This window comes from Culex quinquefasciatus, chromosome 3 (assembly GCF_015732765.1).
Source record: "Culex quinquefasciatus strain JHB chromosome 3, VPISU_Cqui_1.0_pri_paternal, whole genome shotgun sequence".
NCBI classification, from domain to species: Eukaryota; Metazoa; Arthropoda; class Insecta; order Diptera; family Culicidae; genus Culex; species Culex quinquefasciatus.
The window spans coordinates 79,945,544-79,964,998 of record NC_051863.1 but is presented as its reverse complement, the minus strand read 5'-3'; the positions used below and the strand labels follow the sequence as shown (position 1 = coordinate 79,964,998).

General features: G+C 40.1%; 2 protein-coding genes across 2 annotated transcripts in view; one reads left to right on the top strand and one right to left on the bottom strand.

Annotated features, from left to right (window-relative positions):
- LOC6035820 (cilia- and flagella-associated protein 298) overlaps positions 1-19,455 on the bottom strand; it is a 29,062-nt gene that overhangs the window by 1,595 nt on the left and 8,012 nt on the right.
- Positions 15,764-19,208, top strand: LOC6035818. The gene is made up of 3 exons (XM_001845888.2): positions 15,764-15,902; positions 16,283-17,702; positions 18,518-19,208. Exon 2 carries the CDS (start codon positions 16,337-16,339, stop codon positions 17,690-17,692), a length of 1,356 nt encoding a protein of 451 aa, XP_001845940.1. The 5' UTR covers positions 15,764-15,902; positions 16,283-16,336; the 3' UTR covers positions 17,693-17,702; positions 18,518-19,208.

The following is a 19,455-nucleotide window of genomic DNA, read 5'->3' as shown; positions in this document are numbered from 1 at the left end:
GAGAAGTTGGAAGGAGTGCCCGAAGAGGACAGCGACGAGGTGGAACTGGTCCAGTCCAGAATGGTCCGCCTGCACGTTCCGGAGCATTGATTTCTACGAGAGCCATAAGATAAGCGTTCAAGTGATACAAAGTTGAAGATATTTAGTAAAATAACTTTTATTGGTCTAAAAAATAAAAAAAGATTTACTTTCTTAGTTTGTTTCTTACAAATAAAAATATTATCCTGATTAACCGATGCTAACCGCTTCGATAAGGTCAGTTAAAACATGTCCTGTCCATCCCGATGGCTCTTCCGGAGAACATCTCGCCGACGATGCCGCTAGACTTGCCAGATGACCATGAACCCTTAGAAAAAAATGTTCCTTGGGCCATCCCCGACACGGCTACCTAGTGTAAGTGTGGACTAAAGTTTGTCGCTTAGCTTGTAGGAGCGTTTGAAGTAAAATCACACATTTCCCATAAGAATTTCCATGTAAACTTCAACCCCCGAGCGACAAGCCAGTTTTCAACCAAATGAGCTCAAATTTGGTATGAGAGTCCCTATGGGTACCCTCTACAAGATGGACCTTATTTCAGCCGGATCCGAGCACTTTCGAAAAAATGACCCACCCTAATAAGCATAAGTATTCATAAAATAAACCGTGATTTGAATCAAATCATTATGATCTTCAATTTTTTTTTGTTAAACTTTTAATAGTTTACGAAATGTCAAGTTTGCTTTTACGAATAATATCCTTCTTAGTGTTTTCACGCACACTTTTCCAGATTTTTTTTTATTGAAGAGGTTCTATCCAGGTTTTTAAGAGGCAGTATTTGTAGATTCTGCTCGGTTTGTTCTAGAGGTCGTATCGAGGTGCTCCGATTTGCATGAAACTTTCAGGGTTTGTTTGTCTATACATGAGATGAACTCATGCCAAATATGAGCCCTCTACGACAAAGGGAAGTGGGGCATTGAAGTTTGAGGTCCAAAACACATGTAAAATCTTAAAATTGCTCGCATTTCCGTAAAACTTCATCAATTCCAACTCTCTTAGATGCATTCGAATGGGTTTTTGAAGCGCTTCAAAATGTGCTATTGACATCCAGGGTTGGTTTGACTTTTTCTCATAGCTTTTGCAAATTACCGTTAAAAATGGATTTTTTTAAACCCTTAATAACTTTTTGCAACAGCCTCCAACACCCATACTCTACAAGCTACAAGATGGAGTTCGAATGGTGAACGTCCGATAGTCAAAATCACGCAGTAGCACCAACATTAGAAAAAAAATTGGCGATCATGCCATGGCACAATTTTTTTGCAATGTTGGTACCACTGCGTGATTTTGACATTTCGGGCGTTCACCATTCGAACACCATTTTCGCTCAAAAATCTGGATAACATGTGAAACACAACAGTTTATAGGACCTTTAAAAAACCTCTAGATTTGTTAATTCAAATGTTCGAATGTTTTCACAAGTTTTAGAAAGCCTTTGGCAATTGATAAATCTAGGGATAAATATATTTAGTAACGAATTTCGAAAAGAACAATTCTAGAGTTTTTTTAAAGGTCCTATCAACATATGAAAGACAATAGTTCAAAAACTCTAGAATTATTGATAATCAAGTTTGAATTGAGGAAACCCCAGAAAACTCTCCCTTTTTAAATCAAATTCACAGAAAAATAAAAAAATTAGTTAACAAAAGCTTCAACCAAATCAAAAGCAATTCAATGATTAAAAAGTTGTTGAAATTCCGTACAAATTCGTATTATGCGTAAAATTCCCTACAAAAAATCCGGCCTGTTAAAAATCCGCGAAGAGGTTCAAAAATCCGTATGGTAAGCAAAAAATCCGTACAGTTGGTAGCCTTAATCATAACAAAATGCATACACTGTCCATCATCGTAAAACGGCTATTATCCACTTTTGGCAAAATCGAGATTTTTTCTACAGGTGGTAGAAGATGTTCCAACGCATCTTATGATACTTAAATTTTACTGAAATATTGTTTGGTTTCGGCTGCTGATGCGAAAAACCAAACGGCTAATATCTCAATTCCCGTTAAAATTGCGTGACGAACACAAAAACGCGTTTTCTCGGAATACTTGATTTGGCATAATAGCCGAATCTTCAATTATGGGCAGTACAGTTAAAATGATATTTTGCTATGCTCCATGATAACAGTTTTCAAAATACCGTCAGTGGGGGTGACTATGGGTCATAAAACGATACACCTCTCGTATTTTCTTAATAAAAATCTTTCAACGTAGATTTGTTCTTAGATAGTTTACTAACATTTTCCCAAAATATGGGGGATTTTGATGAACACTACCTTAAATGCCAACTGTTTGAAAATTGACCCAACCTCACCCCTTAGAGGAGGTGACATTGGGTCAAATGAAACTAAAATGATGCTCAAATACAACGATATGGTAAAAACAAGTCATCCAACAGTGTTTCTTGATCGAGGGAATCGTATTGACACGCTACAATGTTTGAAGTGGAGATTTTCAAACATTTGGGTAGTTTTCGAGCAATTCTAACAAAAATATTAGAAAAATGATTTTTCGAGAGGTCATTTTTGGCCAAAAACGTACCCTTACTTTAGACCGCTGCCAAAATAACCGGATTTGTTCTAGGAACGAGATTTTTTCAGCGAAGTCATCTTAAGATGTCCCCTACACAACCCTCTTAACAGAATTCAGTTTCATTGAGAAGAACCTGAGAAATGGTTAAATCCGTAAAAAATCACTTTGACTCAATCTCACCCCCCAGACCCAATGTCACCCCCACTGACGGTTCTATTACTCTTTTACCCATTTTTTTTTTTGTTGTTCCATCAAGGGCCAAAATACAGTGGATAAATAGCTGACAAATATTTGTATGCTTCTTTCCTAAATGCCAAGCAAAACGAGATTGCCAAATATGATCCAGCGCGATGCATTCCAAATGGCTGAAATGAGACTTGTGTTTCGTTGTATCTATTGTCGAGTCTATTGTGTCTCATTGAGTTTGGCCTGAAGCCCTCTTGAGACGCCATCGTCAGCACCCATGCATTATGCACATGACATGTGATCCCAACAGCACTTTCCAATTATGATTGGAAACGGGTTCTGCGTGAAAATGTAGCATCGATGGCAATCAGTTTTTGCCACTCTTCATGGCTTTTATCCAAGCCTCGAAAACTTCAAAAATTTACATAGGGACTCTCTCTCTCTTTAGGACTCTATTGTCCACGACGGGAGGGGAAGAGGGTTCAGATTTCCAACAAAGTTTCCACGTGGTTTGCGGATGTTCCGATGCATGAAATGTGATTATTTCCCTTAAAAATCATATTCAAAGAGTGTTTTTGGAATTGAGAAAACATTTTAAAACATTTGAAACTGCCAAACATAAAAACAAAATATTTTTTTAAACATAACGATTTTCCAAAACAAGGTTTCCAGAATCATTTGCATTTTAAATTTATCACCAAAATTTGGAAAGGCCAAATTGTATTTTAACGCTGATAGGTCGAATCACTATTTCAACTAACCCTTGAATCGATGCCGAGTTCGACAGCAGTCCTCCGTCTATGCTCTCCCGTGACATCTCATCGGCCATTTTCACCTTCAGCTGATGGCCAAATGAATTCAAATCGGATGTGGAGTTGGGCGTTATGGGCTTGGACGATCCGTTCGTGTTGGTGGTCGCAGTCGTGTTCGTATTCGTATTGTTCATGTTGGTAATCGAATTTGCCGTCCCATTCGGCAGCTGCTGTTGAACGGGCGTTGTAGTGGTGGTGGGCGCTGTATTTCCGCCACCATCGACGTTATTCTCATTGATGTGATTTGCGGTGATTTCAGCTTCACTTTCGTTTATCTTGTTATCGTTACCCTCGTCCGTTTCGGCCAGCTCATCTTCGGTACCTTCCTCTTCGCCGTTCTTGTCGAGCAGAGCCGCCTCTTCATCTTCATTGTAAATCACAAAGTATGCAAACGCCAAGTAGATAACAGAAATAATGAACGATGGAATCGGAATTGCCATAGCAAAGACAATGTTCAAAGTGTTTTGCCACATGTCAAGATCGCTGATCACTAATCCAGGATCAACGCGCGAATAGTAGCAGGAAAAGTTATTTCCGATCTTCCAGTACTTTTTGGTCCAGATGGTGCAATTCAGCATCGGAGGATAACCACATCCCTTGACGTTCGGAAACAGTCGTGCTCCAGTAAAGAACCACTCTGATTCGTTTCCGTTCAGTTCAGTCATGTCGTCCGGGTACTCTATGAGGGTGTTATCTTCGCCAATAATTGAACTTATTATGCCGTTTCTGTTGACACCGAACCCGTTGTTTCCTTCATCCACGAGCATGTCGTCACTGTAGTCGGAATAATCCGCTCGAATAGCTCGCCTGAATCGACTGTACGAGTTTTCAAACTTGCTAGAGTCGTGCAGACCAGCGGAGGATTCTCGGTCCGCGGTAGAAATTGGTTTATTGGTTTTACTATTGTCACTATCGCTATTTAAATTATTTGTTAGACTACTTTTGCTACTATCATTACTAACACTACTATCACCAGTGGTTTTGGTAGCTGTTGCTGTAGCCGCTTTAGAAGCAACTGTGGACGTCGTCATGGAGGAGTCATCGAAACCGCCGGATTCCGCTGCAGCAGCTTCTGCTAGCTGGGCGCTCGTTTTATAGCTGACGCGAATCTGCTGGCACTCGTAGATGTCCTTGGTGCAGCCCTCGCGGCACGAAGCCCAGCTGCAGTTTTTCGCGCCATAAAATGCTCTATATCGACGGTGACGCAGAATGCAGGTTCCTCGTCGAACTGCATGAAAATCGTGGTAAAAGCGGGCTCAATTACAAACGGCACCAAAAACAGAAAAGCGAAGAGGCTAAAGGTGCCGAGCAAGACAAAAAGGCAGTTGTGTAAAATAAGAGCTTTTCGCGCGTTGTAGGTGGAATTATTTCCTCATCCATATCCTCGCAGGTAAAGGTCGATGGTGTTTGCTAATTCGGATGGCCCCCTTTCGACAGACTCCGCTCCGGCAACCGACCGCCGTTGTACTTTGGTTCTTTTGCTTTTCTTTTCTTTTCCACCGATGGCCCCGACTTTCAACACCCACCACTAGAACAGTACGTTGCAATATACCGAGCTTTTCAATAATTCCGCAGCGTACTCTCAACGCGAGTTGACATTTGAAACGGATGGCGAGAACCAATTTGGAGAGCCTCCTACTCTTATTGATATGATTTGCCGCCCACCTCTTCTTTCTTCTTCCTTTTTTGAACTAGTGGGATGACGACGATTATTTCAGAAAGCAATCGGTCGAATCGGCGTTCGTGTGTATGTTGTACGTGTGCCAAGAGGAAAAATTCATCAATGTTTCATCAGTTGAATTGTTTAATCACATAGGGGCGCCATGGGCACCCCACCCTTAGCATGCTAGCCATCGCCCGGGGGACGTCATGGAGTCACGTTTTTCCTTGGCGAGATGGCGTGACGATAGATTTTCACCTAGCTGCTGCCGCCGCCACTCAGCTGCTGTTTCCACTACCACCACCACCACCAATGTTGTCATCAGTCAGCAGTCGGAAGGATCCTGTGGCCGGTATTTTCCCGGAGCACCACAACTGAATGTTCATGAACTGCTCGACAACGGGCTTTCCAGTGACACACTGATACGTACTTGGTAGTAGTAGTACTAGTTGTGGTAGTAGGGAAAATGCAAAATTAACGCAAATTCAGTCCCCTTAGTATAGCTTATTCATTCTGCCTCCATTTCTAGTCAGACTATTCTCGCTTCTTAGTATTTTTTTTGCAGTAATTTGCTTCGAGCTACCACTCTAGGTTTGTTGGCACCACATTTATGTACAAAAGTTCACATTCTCACGGGTTGTTGTTCTTTCTCTTGCTCTCAGCGCTCAAACAGTCAGTCGGTGCTCAAATTATTTTTCCTTTTTACATAACTATTGCATGTCTTCCACTGATTTTTTGAATTATTTTATTTTTCCACAATTTCTTCCAAACACACCGACAGTGGCGTGTAATTATATTTATTGATCAAAATAACATCAAAGACACGGACACTGATCGAACCTTATTTTCATTTGGCAATCAGATATCAATTTTTCCACACACATGTATATCTCTCTTTGCTGTTCGCTTGCTTGCAAGTGGTGCTATTTCCAGCATTCATAAATTAATTTGGTTCCGTTGACAGCTATGCCACCGTTTGTTCACACAATCCCTGTTGTTCGTACTCTGCAAAACAGCGAACAATGCACCAATTTTCACTGCATATACTCTATATTAAATAAATCCACTAAACAGTGTGTCGCGAGGTCGCCGTCGTAGCCGACATCGTCTTTGCCTTTCCTTGACGGCGAAGGTTTGAGCTTTTCACTGGAATCGTGCGGAGGTCTCTCCCTTGTTCTTCCTTCCTTCCGTCGACCGTCGACTACGACACATCACTTCACAACCAAGACACGCAACGCAGCCATAACACACGAGGGAGAAAATCGAAGCTCCAGTGTGACTCCTTGATTTTCCTGCTTTTCTTTTTTGTAATACGCTTCTAGCTGTTCGAGCTGATTATTTCATTTGTGCATCGTGCTTTTCACATTTTAACCCGATTCGGTTTCGTGTTGATTGCTGCTTTCCAACCCTGTATCACTGTTGTACGCCAGCACGGGAAAAAAACCTATGTATGCATTTTTTAAACGTCAAAATGGCGCTTTAGCATGAAATGCTACGAAGCACTTGGAGTCCTAGCGGGTGCACGGAATTGATTTTCTACTGAGCCTGGTCGCCGTACTATACGTGCGAGGAGGTATCGGAACCGCAAAGCAGTGACATGAACATCGTTCGTTTTGCCACAAACATGAGCACGTACTTCCTTTTATTGGCTGCTCGCTAGTATCGACAAAACCCTTGCGCTGGATCGTGGTCCACGTAACAGAAGGTTCACCACATTTTAGCCAAAAGTCACCCACATCAGACCTCCTCATTGCTCAGGGAGCCCCACGAAGAAAAAACATCTTTATCCTGTCTTCTTCTTCTTCTTCTTCCGCTTTTCCTTCACCGTCGTGGTGGAAAACCCGAGACGAAAAGTCTGCCGGGGCAAGAGTATTGGAAAATCTATGTTGCGTGTTTCGCTGCACAGCACAAAGAAACGCCTCAAGCAATGAGATCAGCTCAGTTCGAAATGGAAAAAATGTCGTACTACTGTCCGTGGGTACGCAATGCACAAGATGAGCTAAACCGTGTGACACTAGGCGATATCTGTTATCACTTATGTACAGAGAAAAACAGGAAAACTAAATCATCTATACATATAGAATACGGATATTATCACAATAAAATGTTCTCGCGAACTGAACATCGAGCTGTTCTAATGACGACAACGAGCCTGTGAAAATTTCCTGGCTGCGAACGAACGTCCAGTTTTCCCACATTTGCTCTCTCAAAGCCTCTCTTTCTCTCTCTGGCAAGAAAAGCACTCTCTTTTCTAGCACTGTACTCACCCCATCGTTGTTCGTGCAGTTCACAGTTGCGGTGCACCGATATCGAACAAAGTATCGAGCAACTCCATGGCATAAAGATTTTTTTTATTGCTTCATTTTTTTTTTCTACATGGAGTCTAATATCAATCTAAGTTTACAAAAAATACGGTAAACTATAATTTCGTTAATATACGAAATATTTGAAAATTCCCCCAGCAAAAGTCAGCACTGCCGTTTGATTGAATTATCTGTAGCAAAAAAAAAACTAACTTAATCCATCTACGTGGTTGGTGCCTTCCTCACTCTTTTCCAACAATGGGTGATATGTGATATGATGGGTTTGGACACAAATTTCTGATTTCGTTAAGTTCCAGAATACAAAAAAAAAAACACATATCACTCAAGGGCTCATGAGTGGCATCTTAAGTGGTCATAGCTTGAGACAGAGTTGCCAGATCTTCAATGTTTTAGACTCATTGGAAAGGTCTTTCAATTACCTTGCCAACGATGGGTCGGATGATGTATTCGGACGTTGTTTACATACATTTAAGTGAGATCCGGCTACAAAAAAGTAAATAAATGTCACTTAAGTGGTCATAGCTTGAGACAGGGTTGCCAGATCTTCAATGTTTCAGACTCGTTGGAAAGATCTTTCGATTACCTAACCAACGACGGGTCGGATGATGTATTCGGACGTTGTTTACATACATTTAAGTGAGATCCAGCTACGAAAAATTACAAAAATATCACTTAAATGGTCAGAACTCGAGACAGGGTTGCCAGCAGGGTTGATGAATAGACACACACGAATTTTCTAAGTGTACTTTGATTTGGCTCTGCACATGACAAATTGCTGAGCAGTGTGCGTGCTTATGTTTAGCACGCAGTGCTTATGATTTCGCGTGCTTATATTTAAATTACAGTTTTAAATACAGCCACATCCTTTTTAATCAACGAACTCGATGAGAGTTGGTCCATGCTCAAACTGGTGTGATAAAATGGCCTTATTAGTAAACGGTTCTCAAAACCTGAGTACTTCAAAAACATGAAACATGTTTTCGGTTAAATTTGTAGAGCGCAGATTATAAAAAAGCTATCGCTTTGCCATCGTTGGACCCAAGATGCCAGTCACAGTGCATCCACCTTGCCACTGATTTGTCGGACTAAGTAGCATGAATCAGTAAAAGGACTACAACCCGTAGTTTAGTGGTCGACCACCCTCAGGCCTTACCTTCAAAGTAGGGTTACTCGCATAAGCAAGTGCTGGGGCCGCCACTGAGCGATGACAAATAGCCAAGACGCCTACCTGTTGGAACTAGCAAAGTCCGCTGGTCATCCATGAACCCGGAACCGGCATGAAGTTCAAAAACGAAACCATCCGCGGAAATCAGCGATGGAAACTGCATCCGGCAACTTAAGACAGGATTATCGCAACCAACAACAGGCCTCAGAACCGGCAAATAACACTCCCGGCTAGATTGTAAAGTCGATTTGATTTGCCGTCGAATTTTCCATTAATTTATGTGTTTTATTCTCAATCTAAAACATAAAAGAGCTTTTTAATGTTAAAAAATATTATTTTACAAACCTTATTTATTGAAGTTTCAAAAAAGTCCGCTTGAAATAAGCACACGTGCAGTTATGTGCTTGTCAAGTGACGTGCTTACCAGAAAAGTAAGCACGAGAAAAGAAAAAAGTGACGTGCATCACCATAGGCACTGAAAAACATGCGTGCTTGGTGACGACTTGATACCCGTCTCCTATGATTCAAGCACGACACCGTGCATATCAATCAACCCTGGTTGCCAGATTATCAATGTTTTAGATTCGTTGGAAAGGTCTTTCGATTACCTTACCAACGATGGGTCGGATGATTATCCGGACGTTGTTTACATACATTTAAGTGAGATCCGGCTACAAAAAAGTACAAAAATATCACTTAAGTGGTCAGAACTCGAGACAGGGTTGCCAGATCTACAATGTTTTAGACTCATTGGAAAGATCTTTCCATTACCTTACTAACGATGGGTCGGATGATGGATCCGGACATTGTTTACATACATTTAAGTGAGATCCGGCTACAAAAAAGTACATAAATATCACTTAAGTGGTCATAACTCGAGACAGGGTTGCCAGATCTTCAATGTTTCAGACTCGTTGGAAAGGTCTTTCGATTACCTAACCAACAATGGGTCGGATGATGGATCCGGATGTTGTTTACATACATTTAAGTGAGATCCGGCTACAAAAAAGTAAATAAATGTCACTTAAGTGGTCATAGCTTGAGACAGGGTTGCCAGATCTTCAATGTTTCAGACTCGTTGGAAAGATCTTTCGATTACCTAACCAACGACGGGTCGGATGATGTATTCGGACGTTGTTTACATACATTTAAGTGAGATCCAGCTACGAAAAATTACAAAAATATCACTTAAGTGGTCAGAACTCGAGACAGGGTTGCCAGATTATCAATGTTTTAGATTCGTTGGAAAGGTCTTTCGATTACCTTACTAACGATGGGTCGGATGATGGATCCGGACATTGTTTACATACATTTAAGTGAGATCCGGCTACAAAAAAGTACATAAATATCACTTAAGTGGTTATAACTCGAGACAGGGTTGCCAGATTTTCAATGTTTTGGACTCGTTGGAAAGGTCTTTCAATTACCTAACTAACGATGTATAACATGATGATGTTTGGTTCAGTTTACTGCCATTTATTCAACTTCCAAAAATATGCGAAAACACATTTTTATACATAACTTTTGAACTACTTATCGAAACTTCAAACAATTCAATAGCACCGTATGGGACCCTAAACCAAGTCGAATGCAACTGGTTTGGTCAAAATCAGTTCAGCCAGTGCTGAGAAAACTGCGTGACATTATTGGTCACATACACACACACATACACACACACATACACACACACATACACACAGACATTTGTTCAGTTTTCGATTCTGAGTCGATATGTATACATCAAGGTGGGTTTTCGAGCTTTAAATGAAAAGTTCAATTTTAGAGCAGGATTATAGCCTTACCTCAGTGAGGAAGGCAAAAACATACCGTCATCAGGAGTGACATTGGGCCTGGGGTGAAATTTGGTCATACAAATTTCAGCATTATTGTATGACCCAATCTCACCCTCCAGACCCAATGTCACCCTGATGACGGTAGAAAGGGAACGTATCAAAATCGTTGTATAAATCTGGCTTGTAAAATAAAGTATATTACCTATTAGTGGACCCTCTGAAGGCTTTTTATGAAAAAGCTATTATTCAGCTTAAAAGAAATTAATTGATAAAAAAAAATTAGATAGATCGACGCAAAAAAAAATTCAAAAGACTTAAGATTTGATGGTTCTATCCAGGATTTTAAGTGAAGATGGCGTTCGAATGGCGAACATCCGAAATGTCAAAATCGCGCAGTAGCACCAACATTAGAAAACAAATGTGGCTGTCATGCCATTGCACACTTTTTTCGGAATATTGGTACCAATACGTGATTTTGACATTTTGGACGTTCACCATTCAAACGCCATCTTCGCCTAAAAACCTGGATAGTACAGTGTTTCTCAACTGGTGAGGAATTCTCCCATTGAGGGGAAATTTGGCCATTATTGGGGGGGATGACGATGCCATTGAAATCCAATGCGTTTTTATAAAAAATATAAATCTTTATCTGCACTCTGCTCACAATATACTTAAATATATGAGTCATTCCAGGTCAACTGGGTACACTTTTGGACTCTACCTTCACCGATTTGGACCAAACTTGGAGGGAAAGTTCAAAGTTCAACAAAAAGGGTTGAATCCCGCATCGGTTCGGTATTTCGTTGATAAAATACAACTGCAATTTTCATTTCCTTAGATTTCAAACAGATTTTTTTTTAATATATCTGACAGAAACTTAACTTTAAAAAATGTTTATCGAAAACATGGGACATTCCGTGAAATTGCGCTGAATAATTCCACAAAATAAAAAAAGTTTTTCGAATGTGCTTGAGCAGCTACAAATGGGAAGCTTTTGCAAGAAAAATTGTGAGGCTTTGCGTCAATTCGATTTTTTGAGAATATTCACATTTATTTCTGAGAGTTTTTGCATCTTTTTGCCTTCCTCACTGAGGTAAGGCTATAATCCTGCTCTGAAAATGAACTTTTGATTAAAAGCTCCTAGACCCACCTTCATGTATACATATCGACTCAGAATCGAAAACTGAACAAATGTCTGTGTGTGTGTATGTGTGTGTGTATGTGTGTGTATGTATGTATGTGACCAAAATTCTCACTGAGTTTTCTCAGCACTGGCTGAACCGATTTTGACCAAACCAGTTGCATTCGACTTGGTTTAGGGTCCCATACATCGCTATTGAATTGTTTGAAGTTTCGATAAGTAGTTCAAAAGTTATGTATAAAAATGTGTTTTCATAAATATCCGGATCTCAATTATATGCATGTAAACGATGTCCGGATCCATCATCCGACCCATCGTTGGTTAGGTCATTGAAAGGGCTTTCCAATGCGTCCAAAACATTGAAGATCTGGCAACCCTGTCTCGAGTTATTACCACATAAGTGATATTTATGTACTTTTTTGAAGCCGGATCTCACTTAAATGTATGTAAACGATGTCCTGATCCATCATCCGAACCATCGTTGGTTAGATAATTGAAAGGCCTTTCCAATGAGTACAAAACATTGATGATCTGGCAACCCTGTCTCGAGTAATTACCACATAAGTGATATTTATGTACTTTTTTGAAGCCGGATCTCACTTAAATGTATGTAAACTATGTCCGGATCCATCATCCGACCCATCGTTGGTTAGGTAATTGAAAGGGCTTTCCAATGAGTCAAAAACATTGAAGATCTGGCAACCCTGTCTCGTGTTATTACCACTTCAGTGAAATTTATGTACTTTTTGAAGCCGGATCTCTCTTAAATGTATGTAAACTATGTCCGGATCCATCATCCGACCCATCGTTGGTTAGGCAATTTAAAGGGCTTTTCAACGAGTCCAAAACATTGCAGATCTGGCAACCCTGTCTCGAGTTATTACCACTTAAGTGATATTTATGTACTTTTTTGAAGCCGGATCCCACTTAAATGTATGTAAACGATGTCCGGATCCACCATCCGACCCATCGTAGATTAGGTAATTTAAAGGGCTTACCAATGAGTCCAAAACATTGAAGATCTGGCAACCCTGTCTCGAGTTATTACCACATAAGTGATATTTATGTACTTTTTTGAATCCGGATCTCACTTAAATGTATGTAAACGATGTCCTGATCCATCATCCGAACCATCGTTGGTTAGATAATTGAAAGGCCTTTCCAATGAGTACAAAACATTGATGATCTGGCAACCCTGTCTCGAGTAATTACCACATAAGTGATATTTATGTACTTTTTTGAAGCCGGATCTCACTTAAATGTATGTAAACGATGTCCGGATCCATCATCCGACCCATCGTTGGTCAGATAATTGAAAGGGCTTTCCAATGAGTCAAAAACATTGAAGATCTGGCAACCCTGTCTCGTGTTATTACCACTTCAGTGAAATTTATGTACTTTTTGAAGCCGGATCTCACTTAAATGTATGTAAACTATGTCCGGATCCATCATCCGACCCATCGTTGGTTAGGCAATTGAAAGGGCTTTCCAATGAGTCCAAAACATTGAAAATCTGGCAACCCTGTCTCGAGTTATTACCACATAAGTGATATTTATGTACTTTTTTGAAGCCGGATCTAACTTAAATGTATGTAAACGATGTCCGGATCCATCATCCGACCCATCGTTGGTTAGGCAATTGAAAGGGCTTTCCAAAGAGTCCAAATCATTGAAGATCTGGCAACCCTGTCTCGAGTTATTACCACATAAGTGATATTTATGTACTTTTTTGAAGCCGGATCTAACTTAAATGTATGTAAACGATGTCCGGATCCATCATCCGACCCATCGTTGGTTAGGTTATTGAAAAGGCTTTCCAATGAGTCAAAAACATTGAAGATCTGGCAACCCTGTCTCGAGTTATTACCACTTCAGTGAAATTTATGTACTTTTTTGAAGCCGGATCTCACTTAAATGTATGTAAACGATGTCCGGATCCATCATCCGACCCATCGTTGGTTAGGTTATTGAAAAGGCTTTCCAATGAGTCAAAAACATTGAAGATCTGGCAACCCTGTCTCGAGTTATTACCACTTCAGTGAAATTTATGTACTTTTTTGAAGCCGGATCTCACTTAAATGTCCCAAGTAACATTTTTTTCCAGGATTTCTACAAGAGATCTTCAAGGATAAAATTCTCTTCAAAACTTCTTCAGGAGTTTGGAAGAGTACTTGAAGAGAGTTTTATCCTACCGCGGTCCAAACTGCTATGCTGTAGCTATCTTGAAGAGCTCTTGTAGAACTCCTCGAAAAAATGTTACTTGGGCGTATGTAAACGATGTCCGGATCCATCATCCGACCCATCGTTGGTTAGGCAATTGAAAGGGCTTTTCAAAGAGTCCAAAACATTGAAGATCTGGCAACCCTGTCTCGAGTTATTACCACATAAGTTATATCTGTGTTCTTTTTTTCTGGATCTAAAAAAATGCTGAAATGTGTGTCAAAACCACTCATATAACCTATTTTTGGTAAAAAGTGAGAAAGGCATCAACCACATAGGTGGATTAAGTTAGTTTTTAGCTAAGTCCAGCCAGTTGTAGCATTTGCCACATACAGGAACATTCATTAAAAGATTATTAAACAAATATTTTTCGTGAGGTATTGCATTCCATTAAATATGAGCCGGTTATGAAAAATCATTTTAAAAATGCTTCTAGTATTTGTAAATTGTTGCAAGTGAAAAAAAAATAATGTTGTGAAAAAAATAATCTTTCTGCTAACATTTGTGCAAAAATTATGACATTTGTGCAATTATTCCACATAGTTAAATAATGAACTTCTTGAAATTCGCCAAACGGGAATGGATCAAAAAAGGTTGAGAACCACTGTTTATACAAAGGATTATGGTATAGTACTTAAAATACTGAAAGCTTGTTGAAAATTCTCGTCGATAAAACACCCAAAATCTTTTCTTGTCAATGAGGGGAACACCATTGCAGAGTTAAAAACTCAGCTGTCAAAATTACATAAGTTAAAACTTTGTTTACATTTTAAAACCGGCTATGTGGTGAGTTCGGCCTTATGGCCTATCTACAATCACTTAGCTTAGAATAGTTAAGTAAAGTAAAACTTAGAAAATGTACACAACTTACGGCCGTCATCCACAATCAACTTAGAAAATTTGCTGGGCTGATATACGTTGCTATGCAGTTGTTTGTTTACCTTTGATATGGAAACGTCAACTTACCGTAGATTTTGAAATTTTCCAAACCATACATCAAGTTTCTAATTTTATTCCTTTTCATTGTAGAAGATCAGATTCATTTCCATTGTTTCAAACTCCTAAGCTAAGTGAAATTTTCTAAGTTAAGTGATTGTAGATAGGCCATTAACCTTACCTCCTAAAGGAACAAAAAACGGCTATAAGGAGTACGTGCATGCACCGTTTTACAAAAGGTTCCTCAGATCGATTTGAACATTTGGTGGTCGACTCTATATGCAAAATAGGCCGATGGCCCAAATTCGAACATAACCCATGCAGGCTAACCTATACGGGTTTTAGTTTTTGGCCATGTATGAAGTCGATAAAAATAAATTTCTACAGTTTTCAGTTCACTTTTGGGTCAAAATATGGCCCTGGTGAAATTTTAAGCCGAATCGGTGCTGATTTGGCGGTTTTGTATAACATCTCTCACCTCTCTATGAACACCAGTGCATTTTTTTTGTAATGAATTTTGCCCCAATGAAGTTGTTAAACAACGACTATTCCTTGTAAATTCAAATTGTTGCACATGTCTTATGATACCAACCCTGCGAAACAATGTCAAAACCAACACCCATGTCAAACTGACGTTTGACTGAGCGTAAAGCTACATGTTTGGGACGTATCCTTTGTGCATGTCCTTCCAGAGCAAACATTGTGATTACAAGCTCCGAAACGGCAGCATGTTGTTCAGAATCGGAGGAGGCTCGCCGTCTTCGTCGTCCGTGGTGCGCTCGCGCAGACACTCCAAACTTTGAACTCTCTTCGGCTCTCAGCGCATAGAGCAGCTTCGAGCGGGGAAGAAATTTTCATTCATCGAACGGAAAGGACACACGATGTACGTGAATCGCAGCTAGTTGGTGAAACCTTTTTTTTCCTCAAATAGTGCGTTTTTTAAAATCGGTTTTGGAAGCTGAAAACGATGGAAAATCGGCTCGTTTTATGAAACTCGCCGCCGTTGTAATGAAGCAGTGACCGAAAGTTTGTTTTTTGCACGGAAAATCGACGCCTTTACGGGTAGAACCTGCTGATTGTTCTAGAACAAAGGCAAAAGTAAGTTATTGGGGAAAACGGGTGAAAAATTTGGAAAACTGCCTGCAAAGTATTGCAATTTGAAACGAGTTTCAAAAACTATCACATAAATTAGGGAAAATAGGTCAGAACAGTGTTTTCGAGCAATCAAAAATACATTCTGCGGAAGAAAAATTGATTTTTCATTTCGCGTAGAGTGCTACACGATGACGTTATGTGAGCGAGAAGGCTAAATTGCTTTTGGCTGAGAGGAAGCTCCAACGACAGTGAAAATTGTGACTAATCTGGACCTACATTTTTTGTGAGAGGATCATAAAGTTGTTTCTATTTACTTAACTTTATTTTTAGAAAGAAAAAAATCAAGCGACTCATACTCATTCTTCCGATCACCCTTTCTACAGATAAAAAATAGGACAACTAGAAAACAGTAATTAACCGTAAAGCAGTTGGCAGCAATGGGGAAAAAGAAACCCACCCCCGTGGAGGACTTGATAATCCCACCACAGGATGGAAAGATATGTGGCGTGATATGCATTTGTCAACTGACGTTCGTGTTGAGCACCGTTGCGATCGTCTATCTGACCGTGGCCATCTACATGCCCTCGTCACGTGCGTTCAAGAGTGGGATAGACGAAACACCGGTCATGTGTACCACGACCAAGGCCTTAAACAAGGACGCCTGTGAGTGGGGATCGTGTGGCGAGTGGTGTCTCAGCAAGACATCCGGAGCGTGCATCCAGATCTATGTTCACTTGCGTAACAATGGCAGCAGCCTGACGTTCCAGAATTGTACCAATTCAGCGAATAAAACATGCTATGGGATAGATCAGGAGAACGCCAAGAAGGCCCGTTGCATTGCGGATGAGTGCAAAAATCTCACGGGAACCTTCAACTGCACTACCGGAATGTGCATCAACATTACCGACGCGTTCGAGTGCGTATTTCATAATACAGACGTACCGCTAAAATGCTCCGGGAGAAGAGGCAAGATCACCTGCATCGACATCAACGGGTTGTTCTCGTGTAATCGTGGAACATGTCGAAAGATAAAAACTCCATACAATTGTGACCGCCGTTGTGTGGACATTCCAACCCGGAATAAAAATATGATTCTATTGAGTGGAGATAAAGTTTATCTTTCGCAATGTTCAGTTGCGATTGATGCAGCTACGAATCAAGAGGTGTGGAACGAAAGCGATGGGAAGGTCATAATGTCATCATGCTACACCATACAAAATACCACCAACGGTATTCAAGCAACGGATTGCGTCAACGGATCGCTTCTGGAGAAAGACGAACTGACCGATCTGACCAATTTCACCTACTTGAGCTATCTGCACTATGCGGTTTCGACACCGGTCAAAACGATTGCACCACTCGAGCAAGACTTGACAATTTCGAACGAGTCCGGACTGATGATCAATTTAGAAGGTTGCGTCAACACACTGCAGGACGAATGCAAGGACTTCCTCAAGGAATACGGAAAGGACGGTACTGACCACAACGCCAGAGCACGATTCCCATGTTTTCACTCCAAGGGCAACACGGACAAGGTAGTGGCACGTTTCAATTTAGAAACCACCTACAAGCAGTTTGTCGTTGGCTTTGTCGTACCGACGGTTCTGTTTGCTGTGTCCTGTCTCACGTTGATATTCTGCCAGAAAACTATCCACGTCGGCGACGATGCCAAAATGCGCTTCGTGGGATGCGCTAACAAAGAGGGGTCCACGGCTAACGGTGGAGCCAAGAATAAAGCGAACGCCAACTCTGGTGATGGCGGTGGAGGTGGCGACTCGGTTATGGCTCTTTGAGATCCATCACGTAAGGACTACTTCTAGCTTCTACTTTACCTTTTTCCCAAACATTGCGTTGAATGAGACAATTTTCCAAAAGTTGGTCGTCACGCACTGCGCCTCCACCGTCATCGTACTGGAGAACGAAACAACAAGGATTCTACTGTATCAATCCGTCCGAGATGAACCACTGTGAAATGTGTTGCGTGAGTTGAACAGAATCCTTGTTGTTTGCTGACGATGTGGAAGCATTTGGAAAACTGACTCATCTTCTTCCATCACTTTGAGTTTTTTATTAAAATTGAGTTGCAAAGGTTTTGTCACGCATCAACAATTGGATTTGTGAGAATATTTTCAAACCGTCACAGAAAAATTTCAAGCTTTTAAATTACTCAAAAAACTGCTGGCCCTTTTCAGACTATAGATATAGATTTGCCCCAGTTAACGGTAACAAATCCATACTTTTTTAAATATTTTAAATTTGCAAACCAACCAACCAACTTTTTTGCGGAAAGACTGACTTAACTAACAATATAGTAGCTTGGTCATACAACGATTTTTGGTGTTGTTGTTCCCTTGTTTCGTTTGTCATCCACCTCTATCATTTAAAATTCAAATCAGCAAATCAGTATACTGAAAACTAATCAATTTTAATTCCATAAAAGTTCGATCAGCAATTACAAAATCTGATTGAAATCTGCATAAATAAGTCTTTTGATATTTTCTACTTTATTGTAAAAGTTATAATATTTCTCAATTGATTGACGAAACCTTTGAAAAATACACCTTTTTTAAACAAACGAAAAAGACAAAATTCTATTATCATATCTTTCCTCCTTCCAGGCATTCCTCTACTGCAAGAAGACAGTCCAGTGCATCAATCGGGTGTATTTTCACTACATTGATTTGAGTCTACATTACAACTCCTTCTGAATTCTTCTTCTTTCGAACGAACAGATAAATCCAGTTACTTTTAACCTTCGTCATTATATTGAGTGTGCACCAGAGATAGTTCATAATTATGTTAAGGAAAAAGCTAAACCAACCCAGAGATTTTGATCCTCACACTATTTAATTAACTCTGCACGATATGTCCCATTTGAGAGCTCATAAAAAGTTGCATGCAACTTGCATTGCGACAGAGATATAAGAAACATTACAAAACATTCCCTAAACTACATCCAACGACCAATATGATAAGTTTATATCAACCTACGCTGTATCCTGTGCAATTTGAAAACCGTTTACAGTTGTGTTAGCCGAAGAAGATATCCATATTTTGATATTCATATTGTTAATTCCAGTTATTGTTCGCTTATGTGTACCAGCAATAAACCGATGCAAACCAATGACACTAAAGAGAGAAAATAGTGTTTTGCACCTAGTCGTGTGTATTGTCTAGTGTTTGTTGAAGCAGAACCGATTTCGTTACGTTACGTTAGGTTATGTTGAAAGTATTAATTAGTGAATAACATCGGAAGCGTACACCACACACATTGATCGACACCGCAGACGTCATTGCAAGGATTCGAACTAAAACGAAGAAAAGCCAAGCGAGCCAAGGCTTTGTTTGAAAACAGAAACAAGAGGAAGAAACACCAAAGAAGGGGAATGCGTGAAAACCCAAATTAGAAACAACTTAACAATGCTTAAAGCATCTTTAATAGCTGTTAGTAAGAGAAAACCACACAAAAGTAGCCGATTGAGTAGTATACGCAACTCGAACAATAGTAACTCGAAGAAGTAAAGCAAGCAAACCTTTAACGTTTGAGAATAGCTTA

Bases quoted from the DNA above. Each gene is read 5' to 3' on its own strand.
- LOC6035818 (XM_001845888.2), top strand. From the start codon at position 16,337: ATGGGGAAAAAGAAACCCACCCCCGTGGAGGACTTGATAATCCCACCA.